The sequence below is a fragment of the Pelodiscus sinensis genome, unplaced genomic scaffold, assembly GCF_049634645.1.
Source record: "Pelodiscus sinensis isolate JC-2024 unplaced genomic scaffold, ASM4963464v1 ctg72, whole genome shotgun sequence".
Classification (NCBI taxonomy): Eukaryota; Metazoa; Chordata; order Testudines; family Trionychidae; genus Pelodiscus; species Pelodiscus sinensis.
In genome coordinates, this window is record NW_027465834.1 from 533,942 (window position 1) to 552,067 (window position 18,126).

The 18,126-nt window shown below is 51.5% G+C and overlaps 2 protein-coding genes across 18 annotated transcripts in view; one reads left to right on the forward strand and one right to left on the reverse strand.

The window, feature by feature from the left end:
* The window catches only part of LOC102461674 (myosin-IIIb-like), a 181,584-nt gene extending 176,385 nt beyond the window's left edge, over positions 1–5,199 (reverse strand). For 4 of the 10 annotated variants that reach the window (XR_012898732.1, XM_075914719.1, XM_075914716.1 and 1 more), the window contains exons 1-3: positions 1,823–3,018; positions 1,212–1,277; positions 359–489 (exon numbers count right to left, since the gene is read on the reverse strand). Coding sequence is in view for 9 of the 10 variants with exons in the window: in XM_075914719.1 (XP_075770834.1) it covers positions 359–489; positions 1,212–1,277; positions 1,823–2,041 (416 nt within the window). In the remaining variant the exon portion in view is untranslated. Of the gene's footprint in view, positions 1–358; positions 490–1,211; positions 1,278–1,822; positions 3,019–3,592; positions 4,161–5,059 lie in introns of those variants that run through there. The other 6 variants (XM_075914720.1, XM_075914721.1, XM_075914715.1 and 3 more) reach the window with 6 other exon arrangements.
* The window catches only part of ARHGEF39 (Rho guanine nucleotide exchange factor 39), a 104,074-nt gene continuing 90,692 nt past the window's right edge, over positions 4,745–18,126 (forward strand). For 2 of the 8 annotated variants that reach the window (XM_075914732.1, XM_075914731.1), the window contains exon 1: positions 4,939–5,287. The gene's annotated coding sequence lies outside the window, so the exon portion shown is untranslated. The other 6 variants (XM_075914727.1, XM_075914726.1, XM_075914725.1 and 3 more) reach the window with 6 other exon arrangements.

The following is an 18,126-nucleotide window of genomic DNA, read 5'->3' on the forward strand; positions in this document are numbered from 1 at the left end:
ATAGAATATCACTTATCTCTTGCCAAGCAATTTATCACAGCACTGACTCTGAACTCGCTGCTCCTGTATTCAACTTTTAGAAAGTGAATGAGAAGCACCAAATATGGGTATATGGGAAGACAACATACAGTTTCTGTTTCAACTGGAATCCATTTGAGCACTTAAACGGATTCCAATAAGAGGCCTTTAGTCTTCATTCCCCCTTCTTTAAACATCAGCATGGCCACAGACAGGAAAGGTGTACAGTTGTTAGTTCCAGGACCTCAAGCTGCTCTCTCGCTCAGCGATGCAGGTCTAACAAGACCATATTGTAGCTTGATGTGGAACCCTACAAATATTTTGAATTGTTCTCTCTTACCTGATAACAATACACTGGTTCTGAGGTCCTGTTGCCAGACGTCCCAGCATGGCCTGGTATGCTCTGTCAGCAATGGCAAAGATATGGGGGGGCAGGGTGCCCTTGTCATAGTTCTGATATTTCTCGGATACCTAGGAGCAGGGGGGAAATTAAATTAAAGTGAAATAATAGCAATCATAGAATCTCATCTTGGATGGCTAGCCACCAGACAAGACAGAGAAAAGACATCAGAGTTGTTTGGATTTTTTAACATGTATTTTAGATTACATTTCCCAGGATTTGATAGAGTAAATCAAGAAATACACCATATGTCAAATAAAGATGTCTAGAAACGTAACATGCTCTGGAATGCCTGGCCACCGCTTTGCTTTAGAACATTCTGACATTTTTACAATGGTCATCTCTGTTCTCCAGCATTTGTGGGGAGGAGTGCAATGGTAGGATGTGAACAATGGGTAAGATGTGAAGGTTTCTGTGAGAACTATTTTTTACTACTGGGTGGTCAATTCAAGGAGTGTACTGTAGATTTCAGACCATTTAAAATACTGTTTCAAATCAGAAGAAGCTCTTAGAGCCATGGATGACAGAGAAATCAAAACACATCTGACAAAACCCATATGATACAACATTTTGAAAAATGTATTGGCTGAAAAGCACATGGAAAAGCCTCCTACAAAACCCAACTAGCCACATTCCTTATGGGTAACACTATAACTTCACAGGGAAGTCTTGTGATTGGACTCTCCAAGAGCAAAGGGTGCTGTTCTTATTTGGCCCATCCCCCCAGGCCCACCAACATGAGGTGCCACACACCCCCTACTAACACCATATCCTGGAATGAGGTGACACTTACTGGTTTCTCATACAGTGGCAGGCTCTGGAACGGGTTCATCGCAATCAAAATGTCCCCAATATATGTCTGATTTAAGAGAAAAATGCCCACCAACCAAGTAAGCAAGCATTGTACAGTGCCCCAAGGCCCCTTTGCCCTACATTTTTGGGGTGTAGGGAGGAAACCATGTCCTAGCGGCTCTCCTCCACCCCCCTCCCTCCCGTGTCCAGCAGACTCTCCAGCGCCGTTGTGTCCCGCGGGGTCTCACCCCTCCCACGCAGTACTTAATCTGTAATGAGAGAGTATCCCCCGCGGTTCAAGCAACGTTTTTTCTTGTATAACTAGAAATCGGCTGCTGGCTCGCCCCTGGTGTCTTCGGCACGCACACAGTGTCCGGTGGGTCCCTCGTTCCCTCTCCGCACCCTCGGTGCCCTTTGGTACCCCCACATATCCCGGTGTCCCGCAGCCCTCCCTTACACGCTTCCAGAGTCCCGTGGGACCAGTCGGCCCCGCACATACCTGGGGTCCCTTCTCCCACCCTCTAGCCACTTCGGAACAAGGGAGGCCCTACAGCAGCCCCTCGGCTCGCACTCAGCCTTGCCCGCGGTCCCCCCCCCCCCCCCCCCCCTCACATAGATCCGCTGCTGTTGGAAGCGGCCGCTCAGGCTATGCAGCAGCTTCGCCTCGTCCAGCTCCTCCAGGGCCGCCAAGTCCTCGCCGTCGTCGAAGGCCAATGGCCCCGGCTCTCCAGGAGGGGCCATCCCAGCAGAGATTGGATCCGAGAACGTCCCGGCACTAAGAACCGGCGACCGCAGGCAAGCTTCCGCCTGGGAGCTAAGACTCGCCCCCATCCCAGCGTGTCCGTCTGCTCCTCCCTTCCTAGCCCCCAGCTCAGCCCCGCCCTGGCTCGGGCAGTCCCACCTCAGCCCCCTCCCCCTGCGCGCTCCCTTCTTTCTTTCCGACAGCCAAGCTGGGCTGGACAGCCTGGGTTTCTTACTGAGGAGTCCCTACAAGCCTGCAGACTCCATCTTCCTGGCCGAGGAGTGACTCTCAGCCACCTGGCCACAGGGAGATGAAGTCTGGGGTCTAGCTCTAACCACGACCTTCACAGAATGGGCCTGAACCCCGAGAGCACCCCCTCTACCGCGACTCTGCATGAACAGGTTGCCCTAGTAGGAAGGATCCGCCATATCCAGAGCAATTCACTTGGTTCATAAAGATACAGAGAAATTAAACAACTCATAGCATCAGCAGAGTTGGAAGTAAAACGAGAAAAAATCCCTTCCATTCTAGGTAACCATCTGCCGTGGAATTATACTTTATATTTCTTCAACATGAGCCATTCTCACGGAGAAAGCATGGATTTTGTGACTACACTAACACAAGGAAGAAGTGCAAGAAGAATGTGTCTACAGAGGTATAACATTACAGCAAGGAGGAAAACTAGCGTGTGAGAAGGCAAGTAATTGTAGCTGTACGTAATGTCTTTCACTAACACTAGAGCAGTGCACCTTAAAGCTAAGAGCTTATCTCCAGGTTTTGTACTTCTGAGTCTGCAACTATAATGGTTTGAAATTGATAATCAGCAGTCTAACACTTTAGTATGGGACATAATTGTAGCGGCAAAATGTACAGAACAGCCCTAAACGCCACATCAAGAAAATTAAACAAATCATTCCTCCTCCCGTGAACTGTGTCATATCCAAAACGTAATCACATGAAGCTCCTATACATTAAAAAACTTTAAACAATAAATAGTCGAATAGCACTTTAAAGACTAACAAAACATGTAGATGATATCATGAGCTTTCCTGGGCACAACCTACTTCTTCAGATGACCTGAGTGTTGGAAGTCCAGATCCAAGAATAAATAAGGAAAGGAGGAGCGGGGAGACAGAAAAAAATTGAAGGAGCAGAATTTTTTCCCTCTCTCCCTTCTCTCCCCCCCCCCCCCCCTTATTTATTCTTGGATCTGGACTTCCAACATTCAGGTTATCTGAAGAAGTGGGTTGTGCTCAGGAAAGCTCAAGACACTATATACATGTTTTGTTATTTTTTAAAGCCTACTAGACTATTTGTTGTTTTTAAGTTTTTCCTGTTACAGACTAATTCTGCTACCCCTCTGAAGCATTAAAAAAAAAACCACCTTGAAAACGGCTTAGCTGCTGTTGTGCTGATGCAGCATCCTATCACCACGTCCTATCAGTTTGTCTGCATTGGTGGCTGCTTGTAGCCTCTTTGGGACAGGGACTGCATTTGTGTTCTCTGTACAGTGCCTTGCACAAAAGGACTCTGGCCATAACTGGGGCTCTCCTAGGTGCTCAATACAAACAACACTTCTCTTGTCCCGCCCTTGGGAGCATTTATGCCAGTATCGAAATGCTTAGCCCTGTCTAGCTTACCCTAAAAACTGATCGTGTCAACTGTACTTTCCAGTTGCCATCCTGCCCTTCCTTTTCGCTCACACATAGAAATCCCTTTTAAATCTTTCCGCTTATTCTTGAAGATTTCTCCCCAGTCTGTATTTCTTCCTCTCTGCTTAAGTCTGCAGCGACTCTCGCCACCCGACCACCCTGCTCGCCAGCAGCGCCTGCCTGCTCCATTCTCCGCGCCGCCCTGGACGGTGGGTCCCTGCTGCCTTTCGCCGGGACCCAGAGAACAACCATAGCAAGAGTCAGACCCCGGGGGACCAGCCGCCTCCCCCAGACCCCGCCTGCCAGGTCTCTCGCCTCAGCGCCACCCCCGCCTCGGGCTCCTCCCGCCTCTGCCAAGCCCCGCCCGCCAGGTCTCTCGCCTCAGCGCCACCCCCGCCTCGGGCTCCTCCCGCCTCTGCCAGGCCCCGCCCACACCGCGCCCGCCAGGTCTCTCGCCTCAGCGCCACCCCCGCCTCGGGCTCCTCCCGCCTCTGCCAAGCCCCGCCCGCCAGGTCTCTCGCCTCAGCGCCACCCCCGCCTCGGGCTCCTCCCGCCTCTGCCGGCCCCGCCCACACCGCGCCCGCCAGGTCTCTCGCCTTAGTGCCACCCCCGCCTCGGGCTCCTCCCGCCTCTGCCAGGCCCCGCCCGCCAGATCTCTCGCCTTAGCACCACCCCCGCCTCGGGCTCCTCCCGCCTCTGCCGGCCCCGCCCACACCGCGCCCGCCAGGTCTCTCGCCTCAGCGCCACCCCCGCCTCGGGCTCCTCCCGCCTCTGCCAGTCCCCGCCCGCCAGATCTCTCGCCTTAGCACCACCCCCGCCTCGGGCTCCTCCCGCCTCTGCCAGGCCCCGCCCGCCAGATCTCTCGCCTTAGCACCACCCCCGCCTCGGGCTCCTCCCGCCTCTGCCGGCCCCGCCCACACCGCGCCCGCCAGGTCTCTCGCCTTAGTGCCACCCCCGCCTCGGGCTCCTCCCGCCTCTGCCAGGCCCCGCCCACACCGCGCCCGCCAGGTCTCTCGCCTCAGCGCCACCCCCGCCTCGGGCTCCTCCCGCCTCTGCCAGGCCCCGCCCGCCAGGTCTCTCGCCTTAGCACCACCCCCGCCTCGGGCTCCTCCCACCTCTGCCGGCCCCGCCCACACCGCGCCCGCCAGGTCTCTCGCCTCAGCGCCACCCCCGCCTCGGGCTCCTCCCGCCTCTGCCAGGCCCCGCCCGCCAGGTCTCTGGCCTCAGCGCCACCCCCGCCTCGGGCTCCTCCCGCCTCTGCCAGGCCCCGCCCACACCGCGCCCGCCAGGTCTCTGGCCTCAGCGCCACCCCCGCCTCGGGCTCCTCCCGCCTCTGCCAGGCCCCGCCCGCCAGGTCTCTGGCCTCAGCGCCACCCCCGCCTCGGGCTCCTCCCGCCTCTGCCGGCCCCGCCCGCACCGCGCCCGCCAGGTCTCTCGCCTCAGGCTCACACCCACCTCCACCGCCACCTCTTGCCTCGGACCTACCCGGCTCCTCCTCTGGCTCCCCGGGCGTCCGCGCCGCCCCTCGCCTCAGCCCCCCCTCTCCAGCCTGCGCGCCATTTCCCACCACGCCTGCCCGGCTGGGCGCTGCGCCCTCTCCCCGCGCAGGCCCCGCCCCCTGGCTCGCGCGGCGGCTGTTTGAATGGTGGCGCGCGGCTCTGGTGGCTGAGACCCAGCAGGCAGGTACCGGCGGTCGGGCCGTGGGAGCCGGTGTTATCTGTGCTGGCTGTGCGAGGTGCCGAGGGGCAGGGGCGCCATTTCAGAGGGGGGGAGCTGTGCATGGCATGAAATGGGGGGGGGGGGTGAATGCATGGCGAGGCAGACTAAGGACAGCAGCCTCAGCCGTGTTGCTGAGCATGCTCAGTACAAGGGGGGAGCAGACCAATTCCGTCTGCCCCGCAGTGTCCCTACCCCAGGGCTACCAAGGCTCTGGAAATCTCCCTTTTTGGCAGGTAGCTGGCAGAAGCACTGTATCTAATGCCTCTGTGAAAGAAAGGCCGATTAGACCCACTCCCCTCTGCCGCTCCCGTAGTCTGACCTCTTGTGGCAAGTCACTTAAGGGACACTACTTACCTTAAAATGTTAATAGTTCTTAATCTCTTACTAACGCTGGGGAGAACGAGCAACCCTGTGAGGACTCCTGGGCTGTGTCTCAGCTCTGGAAGGAATGTGGAATCTCGTGGGTTACAGCAAGGGACAGATATATAAGAAAATCAGAATGGCTGTACCAGGGCAGACCAAAGAGCCTTCTAGCCCAGTATCCTGTCTTCCGACAGTGGCCAATGCCAGGTGTGTCAGGAGGAATAAACAGAAGAAGCAATCCTCAAACGATCCATCTCGTGTTATCCATTCCTATCTTCTAGCAGACAGAGGCTAGGGACACCATCCTTGTCCATTTTGGCTAGTAGGTCCATCAATGGCTATCATCCTTGAATTTATTTTATTCTTATTGGAACCCTGTTATAGTTGGGGCCTTTCCACCATCTCCTGGTAAAGAGTTCTACAAGTTGACCATGAAAAAATAATTTTTGTTTCACATCTGCTGCCTATAAATTTAATTGGGTCATAACAGTAGTTAGAGAGTTGTTGTTAACGGTGCTAAATCCTGCTGGAAAGGGATAACAAGTGGAGTTCCGCAAAGGTCTGTTTTGGGACCTGTACTGTTCAATATCTTCATCAATGATGTAGATATTGGGATAGAGAGTATGCTTAGTAAGTTTGCAGATGATACCAAACTGGGTGGGGTTGCAACTTCTTTGGAGGATAGGGACATAATTCAAAATGACCTTAGCAAGTTAGAGAAATGGTCAGAGGTAAACAGGATGAGGTTTAATAAAGAGAAATGCAAAGTGCTCCACTTAGGAAGGAACAATCAGTTCCATACATACAAGATGGGAAGCGACTGTCTAGGAAGGAGCATGGCGGAAAGGGATCTAGGGGTCATTGTGGACCACAAGTTGAATATGAGTCAACGGTGTGATGCTGTTGCAAAAAAAGCAAATATGATTCTAGGTTGTATCAACAGGTGTGTTGTAAGCAAAACTCGTGAAGTCATTCTGCTGCTCTACTCTGCACTAGTTAGGCTTCAGCTGGAGTACTGTGTCCAGTTCTGGGCGCCACATTTCAAGAAAGATGTGGAGAAATTGGAAAGGGTACACAGAAGAGCGACAAGAATGATTAAAGGTTTAGAGAACATGACCTTTGAAGCCAGGTTTCATGAACTGGGCTTGTTTAGTTTGGAAAAAAGAAGATTAAGGGGGGACATGATAGCGGTTTTCAAGTATCTAAAAGGGTGTCACAAGGAGGAAGGAGAAAATTTGTTCCTCTTAGTTTCTGAAGACAGGACAAGGAGTAATGGGCTTAAAGTGCAGCAGGGGAGGTTTAGATTGGACATTAGGAAAAAATTCCTAACTGTCAGGGTGGTCAAATATTGGAATAAATTGCCAAGGGAGGTGGTGGAATCTCCCTCTCTGGAGATATTTAAGAACAGGTTAGATAGACATCTGTTAGGGATGGTGTAGACAGAGCTTGGTCCTGCCTTGAGGGTGGGGGGCTGGACTCGATGACCTCTCGAGGTCCCTTCCAGTCCTATTATTCTATGATTCTATGATCTTCTTGAGTTATCGGGAGTAGCCAAGTTAGTCTGTACAGGATAAACTTAAAAACCAACAAATAGTCTGGTAGCACTTTAAAGACAAATGAAACATGTAGCTGGTATCATGAGCTTTTGTGGGCACAACCCACTTCACTCCGGTTATCTGAGGTGGGGCCGAAATGAGGGATCCAGTGTTCCGGACAGGGCTGCCAGTGAGTGGGATAGGGATGGGGGTGCAGAATCTGAAAGGAAAATAGGCTACAGGAACAAGCTAGGGGTAGGTGTCTGGCCAGGAGGTAGGGGGCAGGAGCAGAGTTCTGGTGGGGCCCTAAGCAGGGGGTACCCTGAGCAGGGGGCAGGTGGGGCCCGGGGCAGGGCACTCGTGGAGATCTGGGCAGGGTACCAATGGAGGTTCTGGGCAGGAGGGCATGGTATTTGGGTTCTGGGTGTGGGGGGGCATGGTATTCATGGAGTTCTGGGCAGGGCGGGCAGGGCATTTGTGGGGTCTGGGCAGGGGGGCAGGTACCAGTGGGGGTTTTGGGCAGGGGGGCATGGTACTTGTGGGGGTCTGGACAGGGTACTCTTGGGGGTCTGGATTTGGGGAGAGGACAGCTAAGCTGGTGCTTGGGGGGTCCCGCAACCAAGTCCGGGGACTCAGAAAGCATGGCTGTGTCTAGACTGCATCCCTTTTCCATAAAAGAGATGCAAATTAGACACATTGCAATTGCAAATGAAGCGGGGATTTAAATCCCTCCCGCTTCATTTGCATAAACATGGCTGCCGCTTTTTTCCGGCTCGGAGCTTTGCCGGAGAAAAGCGCCAGTGTAGATGGGGATCTTTCAGAAAATAAAGCCTTTTCCGAAAGATCCCTTATGGATCCCCGTCTAGACTGGTGCTTTTTTCTGGCAAAGCTCCAAGCCGGAAAAAAGCGGCAGCCATGTTTATGCAAATGAAGTGGGGGGGATTTAAATCCCCGCTTCATTTGCAATTGCGATGTGTCTAATTTGCATCCCTTTTACGGAAAAGGGATGCAGTCTAGACACAGCCCATGTGTGCCGCTTATTCCCTGGGCTGCTCCTGAGTCTGAGCTAGCAGCTGTTTGCAACTCTGCCTGCATTTGAGCCTTTTTAATCAATGATTATTCAAGGAGCCAAGCTCCAAGGCCCCTATTGTCGGAGGGAAATTAGTACCTTTTGAAAGTCAGCTTCAAATTAGTACGTTTTCAAAGTAGCTGTGGGGCTTGTTTGTCTGTAGCACCAGGAGGAGGGAGGGAGACAGACCTGGGGAAGCCACAGTGCAAAACAAAAAGTTAAAGATAAACTTGGGGTGAGGTAATGCCAGCGTGGGCTTTTTCTTGGGGGGGGGGGGCTGGGTCACCTCATGTTCCCCCTGGAATTTCTCCATGCCCCCCCACAGGGGGGGGCACTCCCCCCGGTTTGAGAACCTATGAACTAGAGGGAGTGCCTGCCAGGGGCACAGTCTGTGGGAGCAAAATGCAGGACAATGTAGCACTTTAAAGACTAACAAGATGGTTTATTAGATGATGAGCTTTCGTGGGCCAGACCCACTTCCTCAGATCAAATAGTGGAAGAAAGTAGTCACAACCATATATACCAAAGGATACAATTTAAAAAAATGAACAAATATGAAAAGGACAAATCACATTGCAGAACAGAAGGAGGATGCGGGGGGGTGGGAAGGGGGAGGAAGGAAGGTAAGTGTCTGTGAATTGCTGATATTAAAGGTAGGGAGAGTGGGATGTTTGTGAGTTAATGGTATTACAGGTGATAATTGGGGAAACTGTCTTGATAATGGGTGAGAAAGTTCAAAGACTTGTTAAGTCCCTGGTGGTAAGTGTCGAATTTTAACATGAATGACAGTTCAGAGGATTCCCTTTCAAGTGCAGATGTAAAAGGTCTTTGTAGCAGAATGCAGGTGGCTAAGTCATTTAGAGAGTGTCCTTTCTGGTTAAAGTGGCAAGAAACTGTTTTCTCTTTGTGATCTTGTCTAATATCTGTTTTGTGGGCATTAATCCTTTGGCGAAGTGTCTGAGATGTTTGTCCAATGTACATAGCAGACGGACACTTTCGGCACATGATAGCGTAGATTATATTTCTGGATGCGCAGGAATATGTGTTCTTGATCTTATAACTCACTTGGTTAGGTCCAATAATGGTATCAGCAGAATGAATATGTGGACAAAGCTGGCAACGGGGTTTGTTGCAAGGGAAGGTACCAGGGTTGGTATTAGTGTGGTATGTCCTGTGGTGGTTGGTAAGAATCATCTTGAGGTTAGGTGGTTGTCTATAGGAGACTATGGGTCTGTCTCCCAGAGCCTCTTTGAGTATGGTATCCTGTTCCAATATAGGCTGTAGTTTCTTGATAATGTGTTGGACAGGTTTAAGTTGGGGGTTGTAGGTGATGACAAGTGGTGTTCTATTGTTGGTTTTCTTGGGTCTGTCTTGAAGTAGATGGTTTCTAGGTATTCGTCTGGCTCTTTCAATTTGCTTTTTTGTTTCTCTGGGTGGGTAGTTGAGATTTATAAATGCCTGGTAGAGATCCTGAAGCTTCTGGTCTCTGTCAGTGGGGTTAGAGCAGATGCGGTTGTATCGAAGGGCTTGGCTATAGACGATGGATCGTGTGGTGTGTTCTGGATGGGAGCTGGATGCATGTAGGTAACTGTATGAGTCAGTGGGTTTTCTGTAGAGAGTGGTGTCTAATTTTCCATTGTTGATTTGTACGGTGGTGTCCAGGAAGTGGATCTCTCGTGTAGAATGGTCCAGGCTGAGGTTGATGGTGGGGTGTAGGTTGTTGAAATCTCTGTGGAATATCTAAGTCTGTGGGACTCCGGCTGCGGCCAGTGGCTGCATTACCCTCTCCCCCCCCCCCCCCCCCCCGCCAGCTCTGTTTCCCGCCCCCTTTCCTCCGGCCCCCCCTTCTCCCATCCAGCCCCCCTGATCCCTGATACCCTCCCCCCGCCAGCCTTGCCTCCTGCCCCCCTTCCTCCCAGCCGGTCCCTCTCCCCTCCCCCCGCTCACAATCAAGTGTGTCTGTTTTTTTGGGGGGGGTCTACCTGGTAACCCTAAGAGCCAGGCATGGGAGGAACGGAACAGCCGGGTAAGGGATTCTAACCTTTAAAGTGGCCGCTGCTGCCTCAGCTCACAGCATGTAGAGAGCCGGGAGCACTTAGCCAACTCCCCGTCTCTGTTCAAAAGCATCATGTGGACCAGAGCAGCATGCACATCACTCCCAGCCCCCCTGGCGTGGTGCCCAGGGCAAATGCCCCCCCACTTCGCTACACCTCTGTCTTGTACATTTTGTCACCCTTGCGCCCTCCCAGAGAGCTGGAGCTGGGAGGAACCAGCTTATAAGTGTACTCTCCCAGCACATGTTCCTCTTCCTCCCCCCTTGTCTCTTTCTGATAGAGGCAGCAAGTGGGAGGGAAGCAACTAGTCAACTAGTGTGTGGACTGTCTGATAAGCTTTTACTTATCGGATAGTCGACTAGGCAATTAGTCACTTACATCCCTAGTTTATAGTTAGGATTATATTTTCCATGTGCATTATTTTGCACTTATCAACACTGAATTACATCTGCCTTTGTCTTGCCCAATCACCCAGTATTGTGAGATCCCTTTGTAACTGAAGTCAGCTTTGGATTAGTCATTGTTTACCTCTTTTTCAAGAACATTTATGAGTAGTTTAACAGCAGTGATCCAAATGCAGATGGCTGCAGCACAACACCCGCCCTGCCCCATCTTTTGAGTGGAGTACCTAGCAATGTTTTCATGGTGATCTAACCCAGTGTTTCTCAACCTTTTTTTTTTAAATAAAGTACCTCTTTAAAATATATATATATATATATATATATACATACACATGCGCGCGCACACACAGAGCTTGACCATTAGAGCAATTTACTCATCCGTGGTGAGTAGATTTTAGCCTGGTGCGGCCACGCAGCGCAGCATGCAGTTGCGAGCAGCTGGCAAGCAGGGCTCGCTGCTGCTTGGAGAGCCGTGTGTGTATATATGTATATATACACACACACTAAGTAACCCCCAGTACCTACAGTTTTCAGAAGCACACAATTTTTTTTCTTCCATTGCAACACAGTTGGTTAAACAACTTAATCGTAGCTGAGCAGGCCATGAAATTTTTGGGTGTAAAAAGTACAAAAATAATAAAGCGCTGTAAAACTTAAAAATTCAGTTTTCTCCTAATTTCAGTTGTGTTGATGTACCCCCCACACTTCTCTCAGGTACCCCTAAGTGTACTCATACCCACTGGTTGAGAAACACTGAGCTAATGATTCTTCAGTTACCTGAATAACCAGCCTTTTGTTACTTTTAATCACCTTGCCCCTCCCTCTTTTTATAACCAATTTCCTGCCCAAAAGGCAAAATTGCAAGCAGCTGGAACTGTTGCACTTAAGAACTGCCTCTGGAGTCAAGGTATAGACTTTAAACAGACCTCAAGCTTGAAATCCTGGGGTTCAAACTCGGGAGGAGGGGCTAGTGCCCCCTGTGCCATAGTGGGGTGCGGGGTGCTATCCATTCTTGTGGCCTTGAATTCACTCTGGTTTTGCATTCACTGGTTGCTGTGTTATGCTGTGTGAGACCCCTACTGCCCGTGCTGGTCTGTAGAGATGGTCTGTGGCAAGTAGACAATGGCCCAGTTACTGTAACCATACCGGACTCAAACCGGTATAACAGAATGACACGGATGCCCGAAGGAGGATTTACCAGACCTTTATTAATCAGCGCTGATGGTCGTCCCCTCGAGCTTTACAGCAAAAATGGCGAGGAGCGACCCCGTGCCGCTCTGTGCATAGCCTTTTATCGGATACATGAATAACAGTTTGATTGGCTTTTACATTTCATTGGTTAAAGCACAGCAATACATTATTTCTAATGTTCACGATTGACATTCCAGTAACTGGGGAGGGGTACTCTTATCTTATGCCTATGTGCGGTTTTACTCTGCCTGCTTGTGCCTGTCACAAGTTAGAAAATGTGAAATACAGCTTCATTCTTGCTCACAGGCTAGTGTGCCCCTAATTGCTGTTAGGCTAGTTCCTTATCTTTTTCGGGCAAGGGGCAAATTCCACTACATTACTTCACACCTGGCCAGGGGAAGGAGTTTGAACAAAGGAAGGGGTGTGGCTGCCGGGGGGGGGGGGGGGGGGGGAGTGAGTGAGCGGTGGCTGGAAGAAGGAGCATTCTTGGCTGGGGAAATCATGAAAGAAAGGAGACTAAGTCCAGTACAGGGTGGTTCAGGGGCCTGTAAACCCCTTCCCTCCCAAGAGGACTAACGCTTTCTGCCCTGGCTCCTATGTCAAGATCGAGCCTGTGCTGTGCTGTATCTTGGAGAAGCAATAAATCTTTTCTATTCTACTGGCTGACGGAGTCACATCTGGCTGCGGATGAGGGTGCAGGGTTGGGAGCTCCCCAACACATCGTCACCCTCCCCCCCCCAATGTCCCCAAATGATGCCCCCTGCCAAAGCTCCTGGCAGGGGCAGGTGCGCTTCCACTCCTGTACTAGGGTGGGGGGGGAGCCCTGTGCGGTGCCATTAGGGCACACAGCTGTGCACCCTCTCCTCACTGTGCTTTGTGTGAAGAGCCCTATGCTCTCCTGCTGTAGTGTGTGTGCTTGCTGGAGGGGGCAGAATCCTGTACTGTGCATGTGGGGGGGGAGTCCTGTGTTCTCCTTGTGTTTGGTGGGAGGGGGCAGAGCCATACACTGCCTTGTAGAGGGCATCCCTGTTCCCTTGTGCAGTTCTGGGGATAAGGGGGCAGAATGGTGGACTGTGCTGGGTTGGGGAGACAGCCCTGTGCTCCTGCTGTACTGTTTTTGGAGGCGCAGGGGAGGCTTTATGAGCCACAGTGGGACCTTCGCGAGCTGCACCCAAGGGTGGGGGGGAAGAGCCGCATGTGGCTCACGAGCCACAGGTTGGCCACGGCTAAGCTATAGTCATAGATGCTGTGTTATGTAAGGTGATGGCTTTGGGGTATCTGGTAGCGTAGTCTAAAATGACCCACTTATATATTGGTGGCCTGGGTCGTTTTCTTCAATGGTCTCACCAGGTCCACGGCAGTCCACTCGAACGGGACCTCAATGATTGGCAGGGGTACCAGAGGAGCCCTTAGAAGGGGCCAATGGCTGTGTAGTTGGTACTCGGGACAAGGGGCACAGTATGGTCAGACATCTTCATGAATCCCCAGCCAGAAGAACCTCTGCAAAATTCTCTCCTAGGTTTTCTCTGCTCCCAGGTATCTCCCAAAAAGGTGATCGAGCGAGGCTCAAGATATCCTTGTGGTGTTTCCAGGGTACTAGGAGTTGGTGTATCTCTTGATCTCGCATGTGCGTGACCTGGTATGGAGGGACCCTCATGATTATGAAATATGGCCCCAGGCCTCGGGTTTTCCCAGCTACAAGTGCCCCAGCTTTCTCGGTCACTTTCTTTTTAGCATTCTTGTATTTAGGGTCTTCCACCTGGTCCTGTCTGAATGTTGCCCTCCTGGGACTTAGCAGGCTAACACTCTGGTTTCTGCTTCTACTCTCTTGGTTGACTCTATAGCAGGGGTCGGCAACTCCTGGCATGCAAGCCGATTTTTACTGATAAGTTCCAACTCAGCTGCGCAGCTGCAGGCGGGAGCACCAGCTCTGGCTTCCTGCTGGGGGGAGGGGGGAGAGGCACATGCGCCCCTGGGGCTGCTTCCTGCTTCAGGAGGTGGCAGGGCTGGGCCTGCTCCACAGATCGAGGGCTGGGCGGCCAACGCACACGGCACGCTGGGACCCAGGCTGTGCTGCACTGCTCCCCGTGGGCTGAGGGCGGGGACCTCCTTCCCTAGCGCCCCACTGCCCCAGGCGGGGCTGGAACCAGCCCTGGGCAGCCCAGGGCTCTGCCTGCCCCAGCCTCGGATCCGCAGCCTGCAGGCAAGTGCTGAGCTGGATAGGGAAGAGACTCTGTCCCTCCCTCACCTCTTTTGGCCCTGTCCCTGCTCCTGGAGGGCTGCAAGTCCCAGCACTACTGCCCTGCCAGTGAACTCTCTCTTGTACCCCCGCTCCGCAGCCTCTTCTGCTGCCAAATTCCCTTCTCGATCCTGCCCTCCTCACCGTCCTGCACCCCACCTCCCACCCAGATCCTGCATCCCTATCCCACTCACTGGTAGCCCTGTCCTGCACACTGAACCCCTCATTTTTGTCCCCCCCCCCAGAGCCTAAGGGTATCCTCAAAGTCCACTAAATCTGGAACCCCAGAAAAATAAACATGGCTTATGGGAAACCATGAACCTCAGGGTCAACTCTCTTGCCATTAACCGTCTCTTCACAATTGTAATTGTTTCATTATAGATACAGTAGTGGAGTCATTCTAGCCCACACACACATGAAGATCTGGCAGTAATTTCTGCATGATTACCAGGGCCTCCAAAATTTCCTTGGATCTGTGCTGCACAGACCGTAGCCACTTTGAGCAAGGTGTATTAGATAATACAGCTGGGATCTCGGTGGCTTACTCAGCTGGTACTTCCAGTCATGGAACTTCTGGGCTCTCGCAGCTGCAGTCACCCTTGAACTGGCCAGGATTTCTTTTTGCAGCTGGGGGTAATCTGCAACTTCCCAGGCAGGCAGATCATAGTAGGCTTTCTGGACCTCTCCACAGAGAAAAGGGGCAAATATGCTGGCTCTCAGTTCCTGTGGCCATGTCTCACGCTGAGCAGTTCTTCAATAGTTAGACGATACGATTCTGCAACATCCTCCACCCTCATTTTTGGCACCCTCATTTGACCCTTAGAGCTTGTTCTTTTGGGCCCCGGAGTCTGGGTGGTAAGGGTCTTCATTTGATCCACCACCTCGCAGAGGAGAGCTTGATCAAAGGCCGCTTGATTAATCAGCAATTGATTAGTTTCTTGTAGCAATTGGGTAACCTCCTGGAGTGCCACCTCTGCACTTGGGTGGCGTTCTGTTGAGCTACCATGGCTTGGACCAGGGCATTCACTAAGTCCTCCATTACAGTGAGCCCCTGATCCCAATTAAACAAGGGAAAGTGCTTGGGGGAAGGGAGAGAAAATATCGAAACCCAACACCTTGGTGACATTTTTCCCAAGGATCTGTTTTGGCACCAATTCTGTTCAATATCTTCATGAATGATTTAGGTAATACCATAGTGAGTACACTTATAAGGCTTGCAGATAATTTGTAGGTGGGAGGGGTTGCAAGTGCTTTGGAGGACAGGATTATAATTCAAAATGATCTACTGGAGAAATAGTCAGCAGTAAATAGGATGAAATTCACTAAAGAGAAATACGAAGTATTCCACTTAGGAAGGAACAATATGTTGCACACATACAAAATTGAAAATGCGATGAGGAGTCCTGTGGCACCTTATAGACTAACTGAAGTGTAGGAGCATAAGCTTTCGTGGGCAAAGACCCACTTCGTCAGATGCATGTAGTGGAAATTTCCAGAGGCAGGAATAAATATGCAGGCCAGGATCAGGCTGGAGATGACCAGGTGGATCCAATCAAGGAGGATGAGGCCCACTTCTAGCAGCTGATCTGGAGGTGTGAATTCCAAGAGAATAGAAGCTGCTTTTGTAGTTAGCAAGCCATTCACAGTCTTTGTTTAATCCAGAGTTGATTGTGTCAAACTTAAAGATGAACTGTAGCTCAGCAGTTTCTCTTTGAAGTCTGGTCCTGAAGTTTTTTTGCTGCAGGATAGCTACTTTTAGATCTGCAATTGTGTGTCCAGGAAGATTGAAGTGTTCCCCTACAGGTTTTTGTATGTTGCCATTCCTAATATCAGATTTGTGTCCATTGATTCTTTTACGTAGGGACTGTCCTGTTTGGCCGATGTATATAGCAGTGGGGCATTGTTGGCACATGATGGCATATATTACGTTGGTGGATGTGCAGGAGAATGTACCAGTGACAGTATGGCTGATCTGGTTAGGTCCTGTGATGGTGTTGCTGGTGTATATATGTGGGCAGAGTTGGCACCGAGGTTTGTTGCTAACTACAAAAGCAGCTTCTATTCTCTTGGAATTCACACCTCCAGATCAGCTGCTAGAAGTGGGCCTCATCCTCCTTGATTGGATCCACCTGGTCATCTCCAGCCTGATCCTGGCCTGCATATTTATTCCTGCCTCTGGAAATTTCCACTACATGCATCTGACGAAGTGGGTCTTTGCCCACGAAAGCTTATGCTCCTACACTTCAGTTAGTCTATAAGGTGCCACAGGACTCCTCATCGCTTCTGCAGATTCAGACTAACACGGCTACCCCTCTGAAAATTGAAAATGACTGTCTAGGAAGGAGTCCTGCTGAAAGGTTTCTAGGGGGTGATAGTGGACCACGAGCTAACTATGAGATAACAGCGTGGCATAGTTGCAAAAGAAGCAGACATCATTCTGGGATGTTTTAACAGAAGTGTTGTAAGCAGAACATGAGAAATAATTCTTCTGTTCTACTCTCTGCTGATTAGATCTCAACTGGAGTATTGTGTTTAGTTCTTGGCACCACATTTCAGGAAAGGTGGAGAAATCAGAGAGGGTTAATAGAAGAGAAACAAAAATGATTAAAAGTTTAGAAAACATGACCTATGAGGGAAGACTGAAAGAATTGGATAAACTTAAAAAACAACAAATGGTCTGATAGCACTTTATAGACTAACAAAACATATAGATGGTATCATGAGCTTTCGTGGACACAGTCCACTTCTTCTTCGAGTGATGTCCCCGTGGGTGCTCCACTACAGGTGTCGGGCTCGTCCCGGCGCCGCAATCCGGAAAGTTTTCACCAGCAGTAGCCCCCTCCGGAGGACCGCACATGCGCAGAGTGCCCCGCGGAGTTTGCGCCTTTTCTGCGTCCCTAACCATCCACGGCCGCAGACGGACTTGGAACATGCTCCCCTCTGAGGAGAAATCGTTTTGTTAATTCATTCGTTCCTTCCCAGTTAGCCCCTTCCCTCATAGTTAGTTTAATTGGTATATTAGTTAGTTAGTTCATAGTTTAAAAAAAATATTCTTTATTGTTCTCTTGCCGTAACGACCTCTGAGGGCTGCTCCTGCCCCTCAAGTTCTTCTTCTTTCCCTCGGGGACCGCCGCACTAAGCATGCCCGGTTCCCCCGGCTTTAAATAATGCGCTTCGTGCGCCTACGCCATGCCGGCCTCAGACTGCCACTCCCGCTGTATCCGCTGCCTGGGAGAGGGCCACATTCCCCAGTAATGCGGTCACTGCTTAAAGTTGACCGCCCGGGCGAGACGGGACAGAGAAATGCGCCTGAAGATGTTACTTTTCAATAAGGCACTTCAGCCCCCGTCATCAGGAGAATGGGCTGAAGGAGAGGCACGGGACTCATCGGGCTTCCCTCCCAAACAGGTAGTGGACAAGCAAGGCAAAGCCCGTAGTACCTCGGCACCCAGTCCCGTGCTTTCGGTGTGCTCAGCCACGTCAGGCAGTCCCTCCGGCACACTCAGTTATCTCGGCGCCAACTTCTGTGGCACCGAGACACCAAAGCTCAGAGGACGAAACGGCACTATCACCTCTACACCGCCTGGAGGAGGTTTCTGACTCTGCCTCGGTCGTTTCGATTCCCGTGGCTCCCCCATCTACGGGGGTACCCACTAAGGCGCAGAGGAAGACACACCATCCCCGTACGCCTTCCCCCAGTCCCGACAGGGCGGCTTTTTCCCCTGAACCATTGCTCTCACCTTGCCAAAGACGAGACCACCACTACGGCTATTCTTCCACACACTGTTATTACAGATCCCCAAGGTGCTCTATTATACCGCCAAGTTACCACCGCGCATACTACTCGAGATCCCCATGTCGACATTCGCATCGCTCACGATCCCTGGGATCTCCTCCTCGCTCCCGTTACTATTGTCAGAGGAGCACCACTTCTTACTCTCCGCAATATTC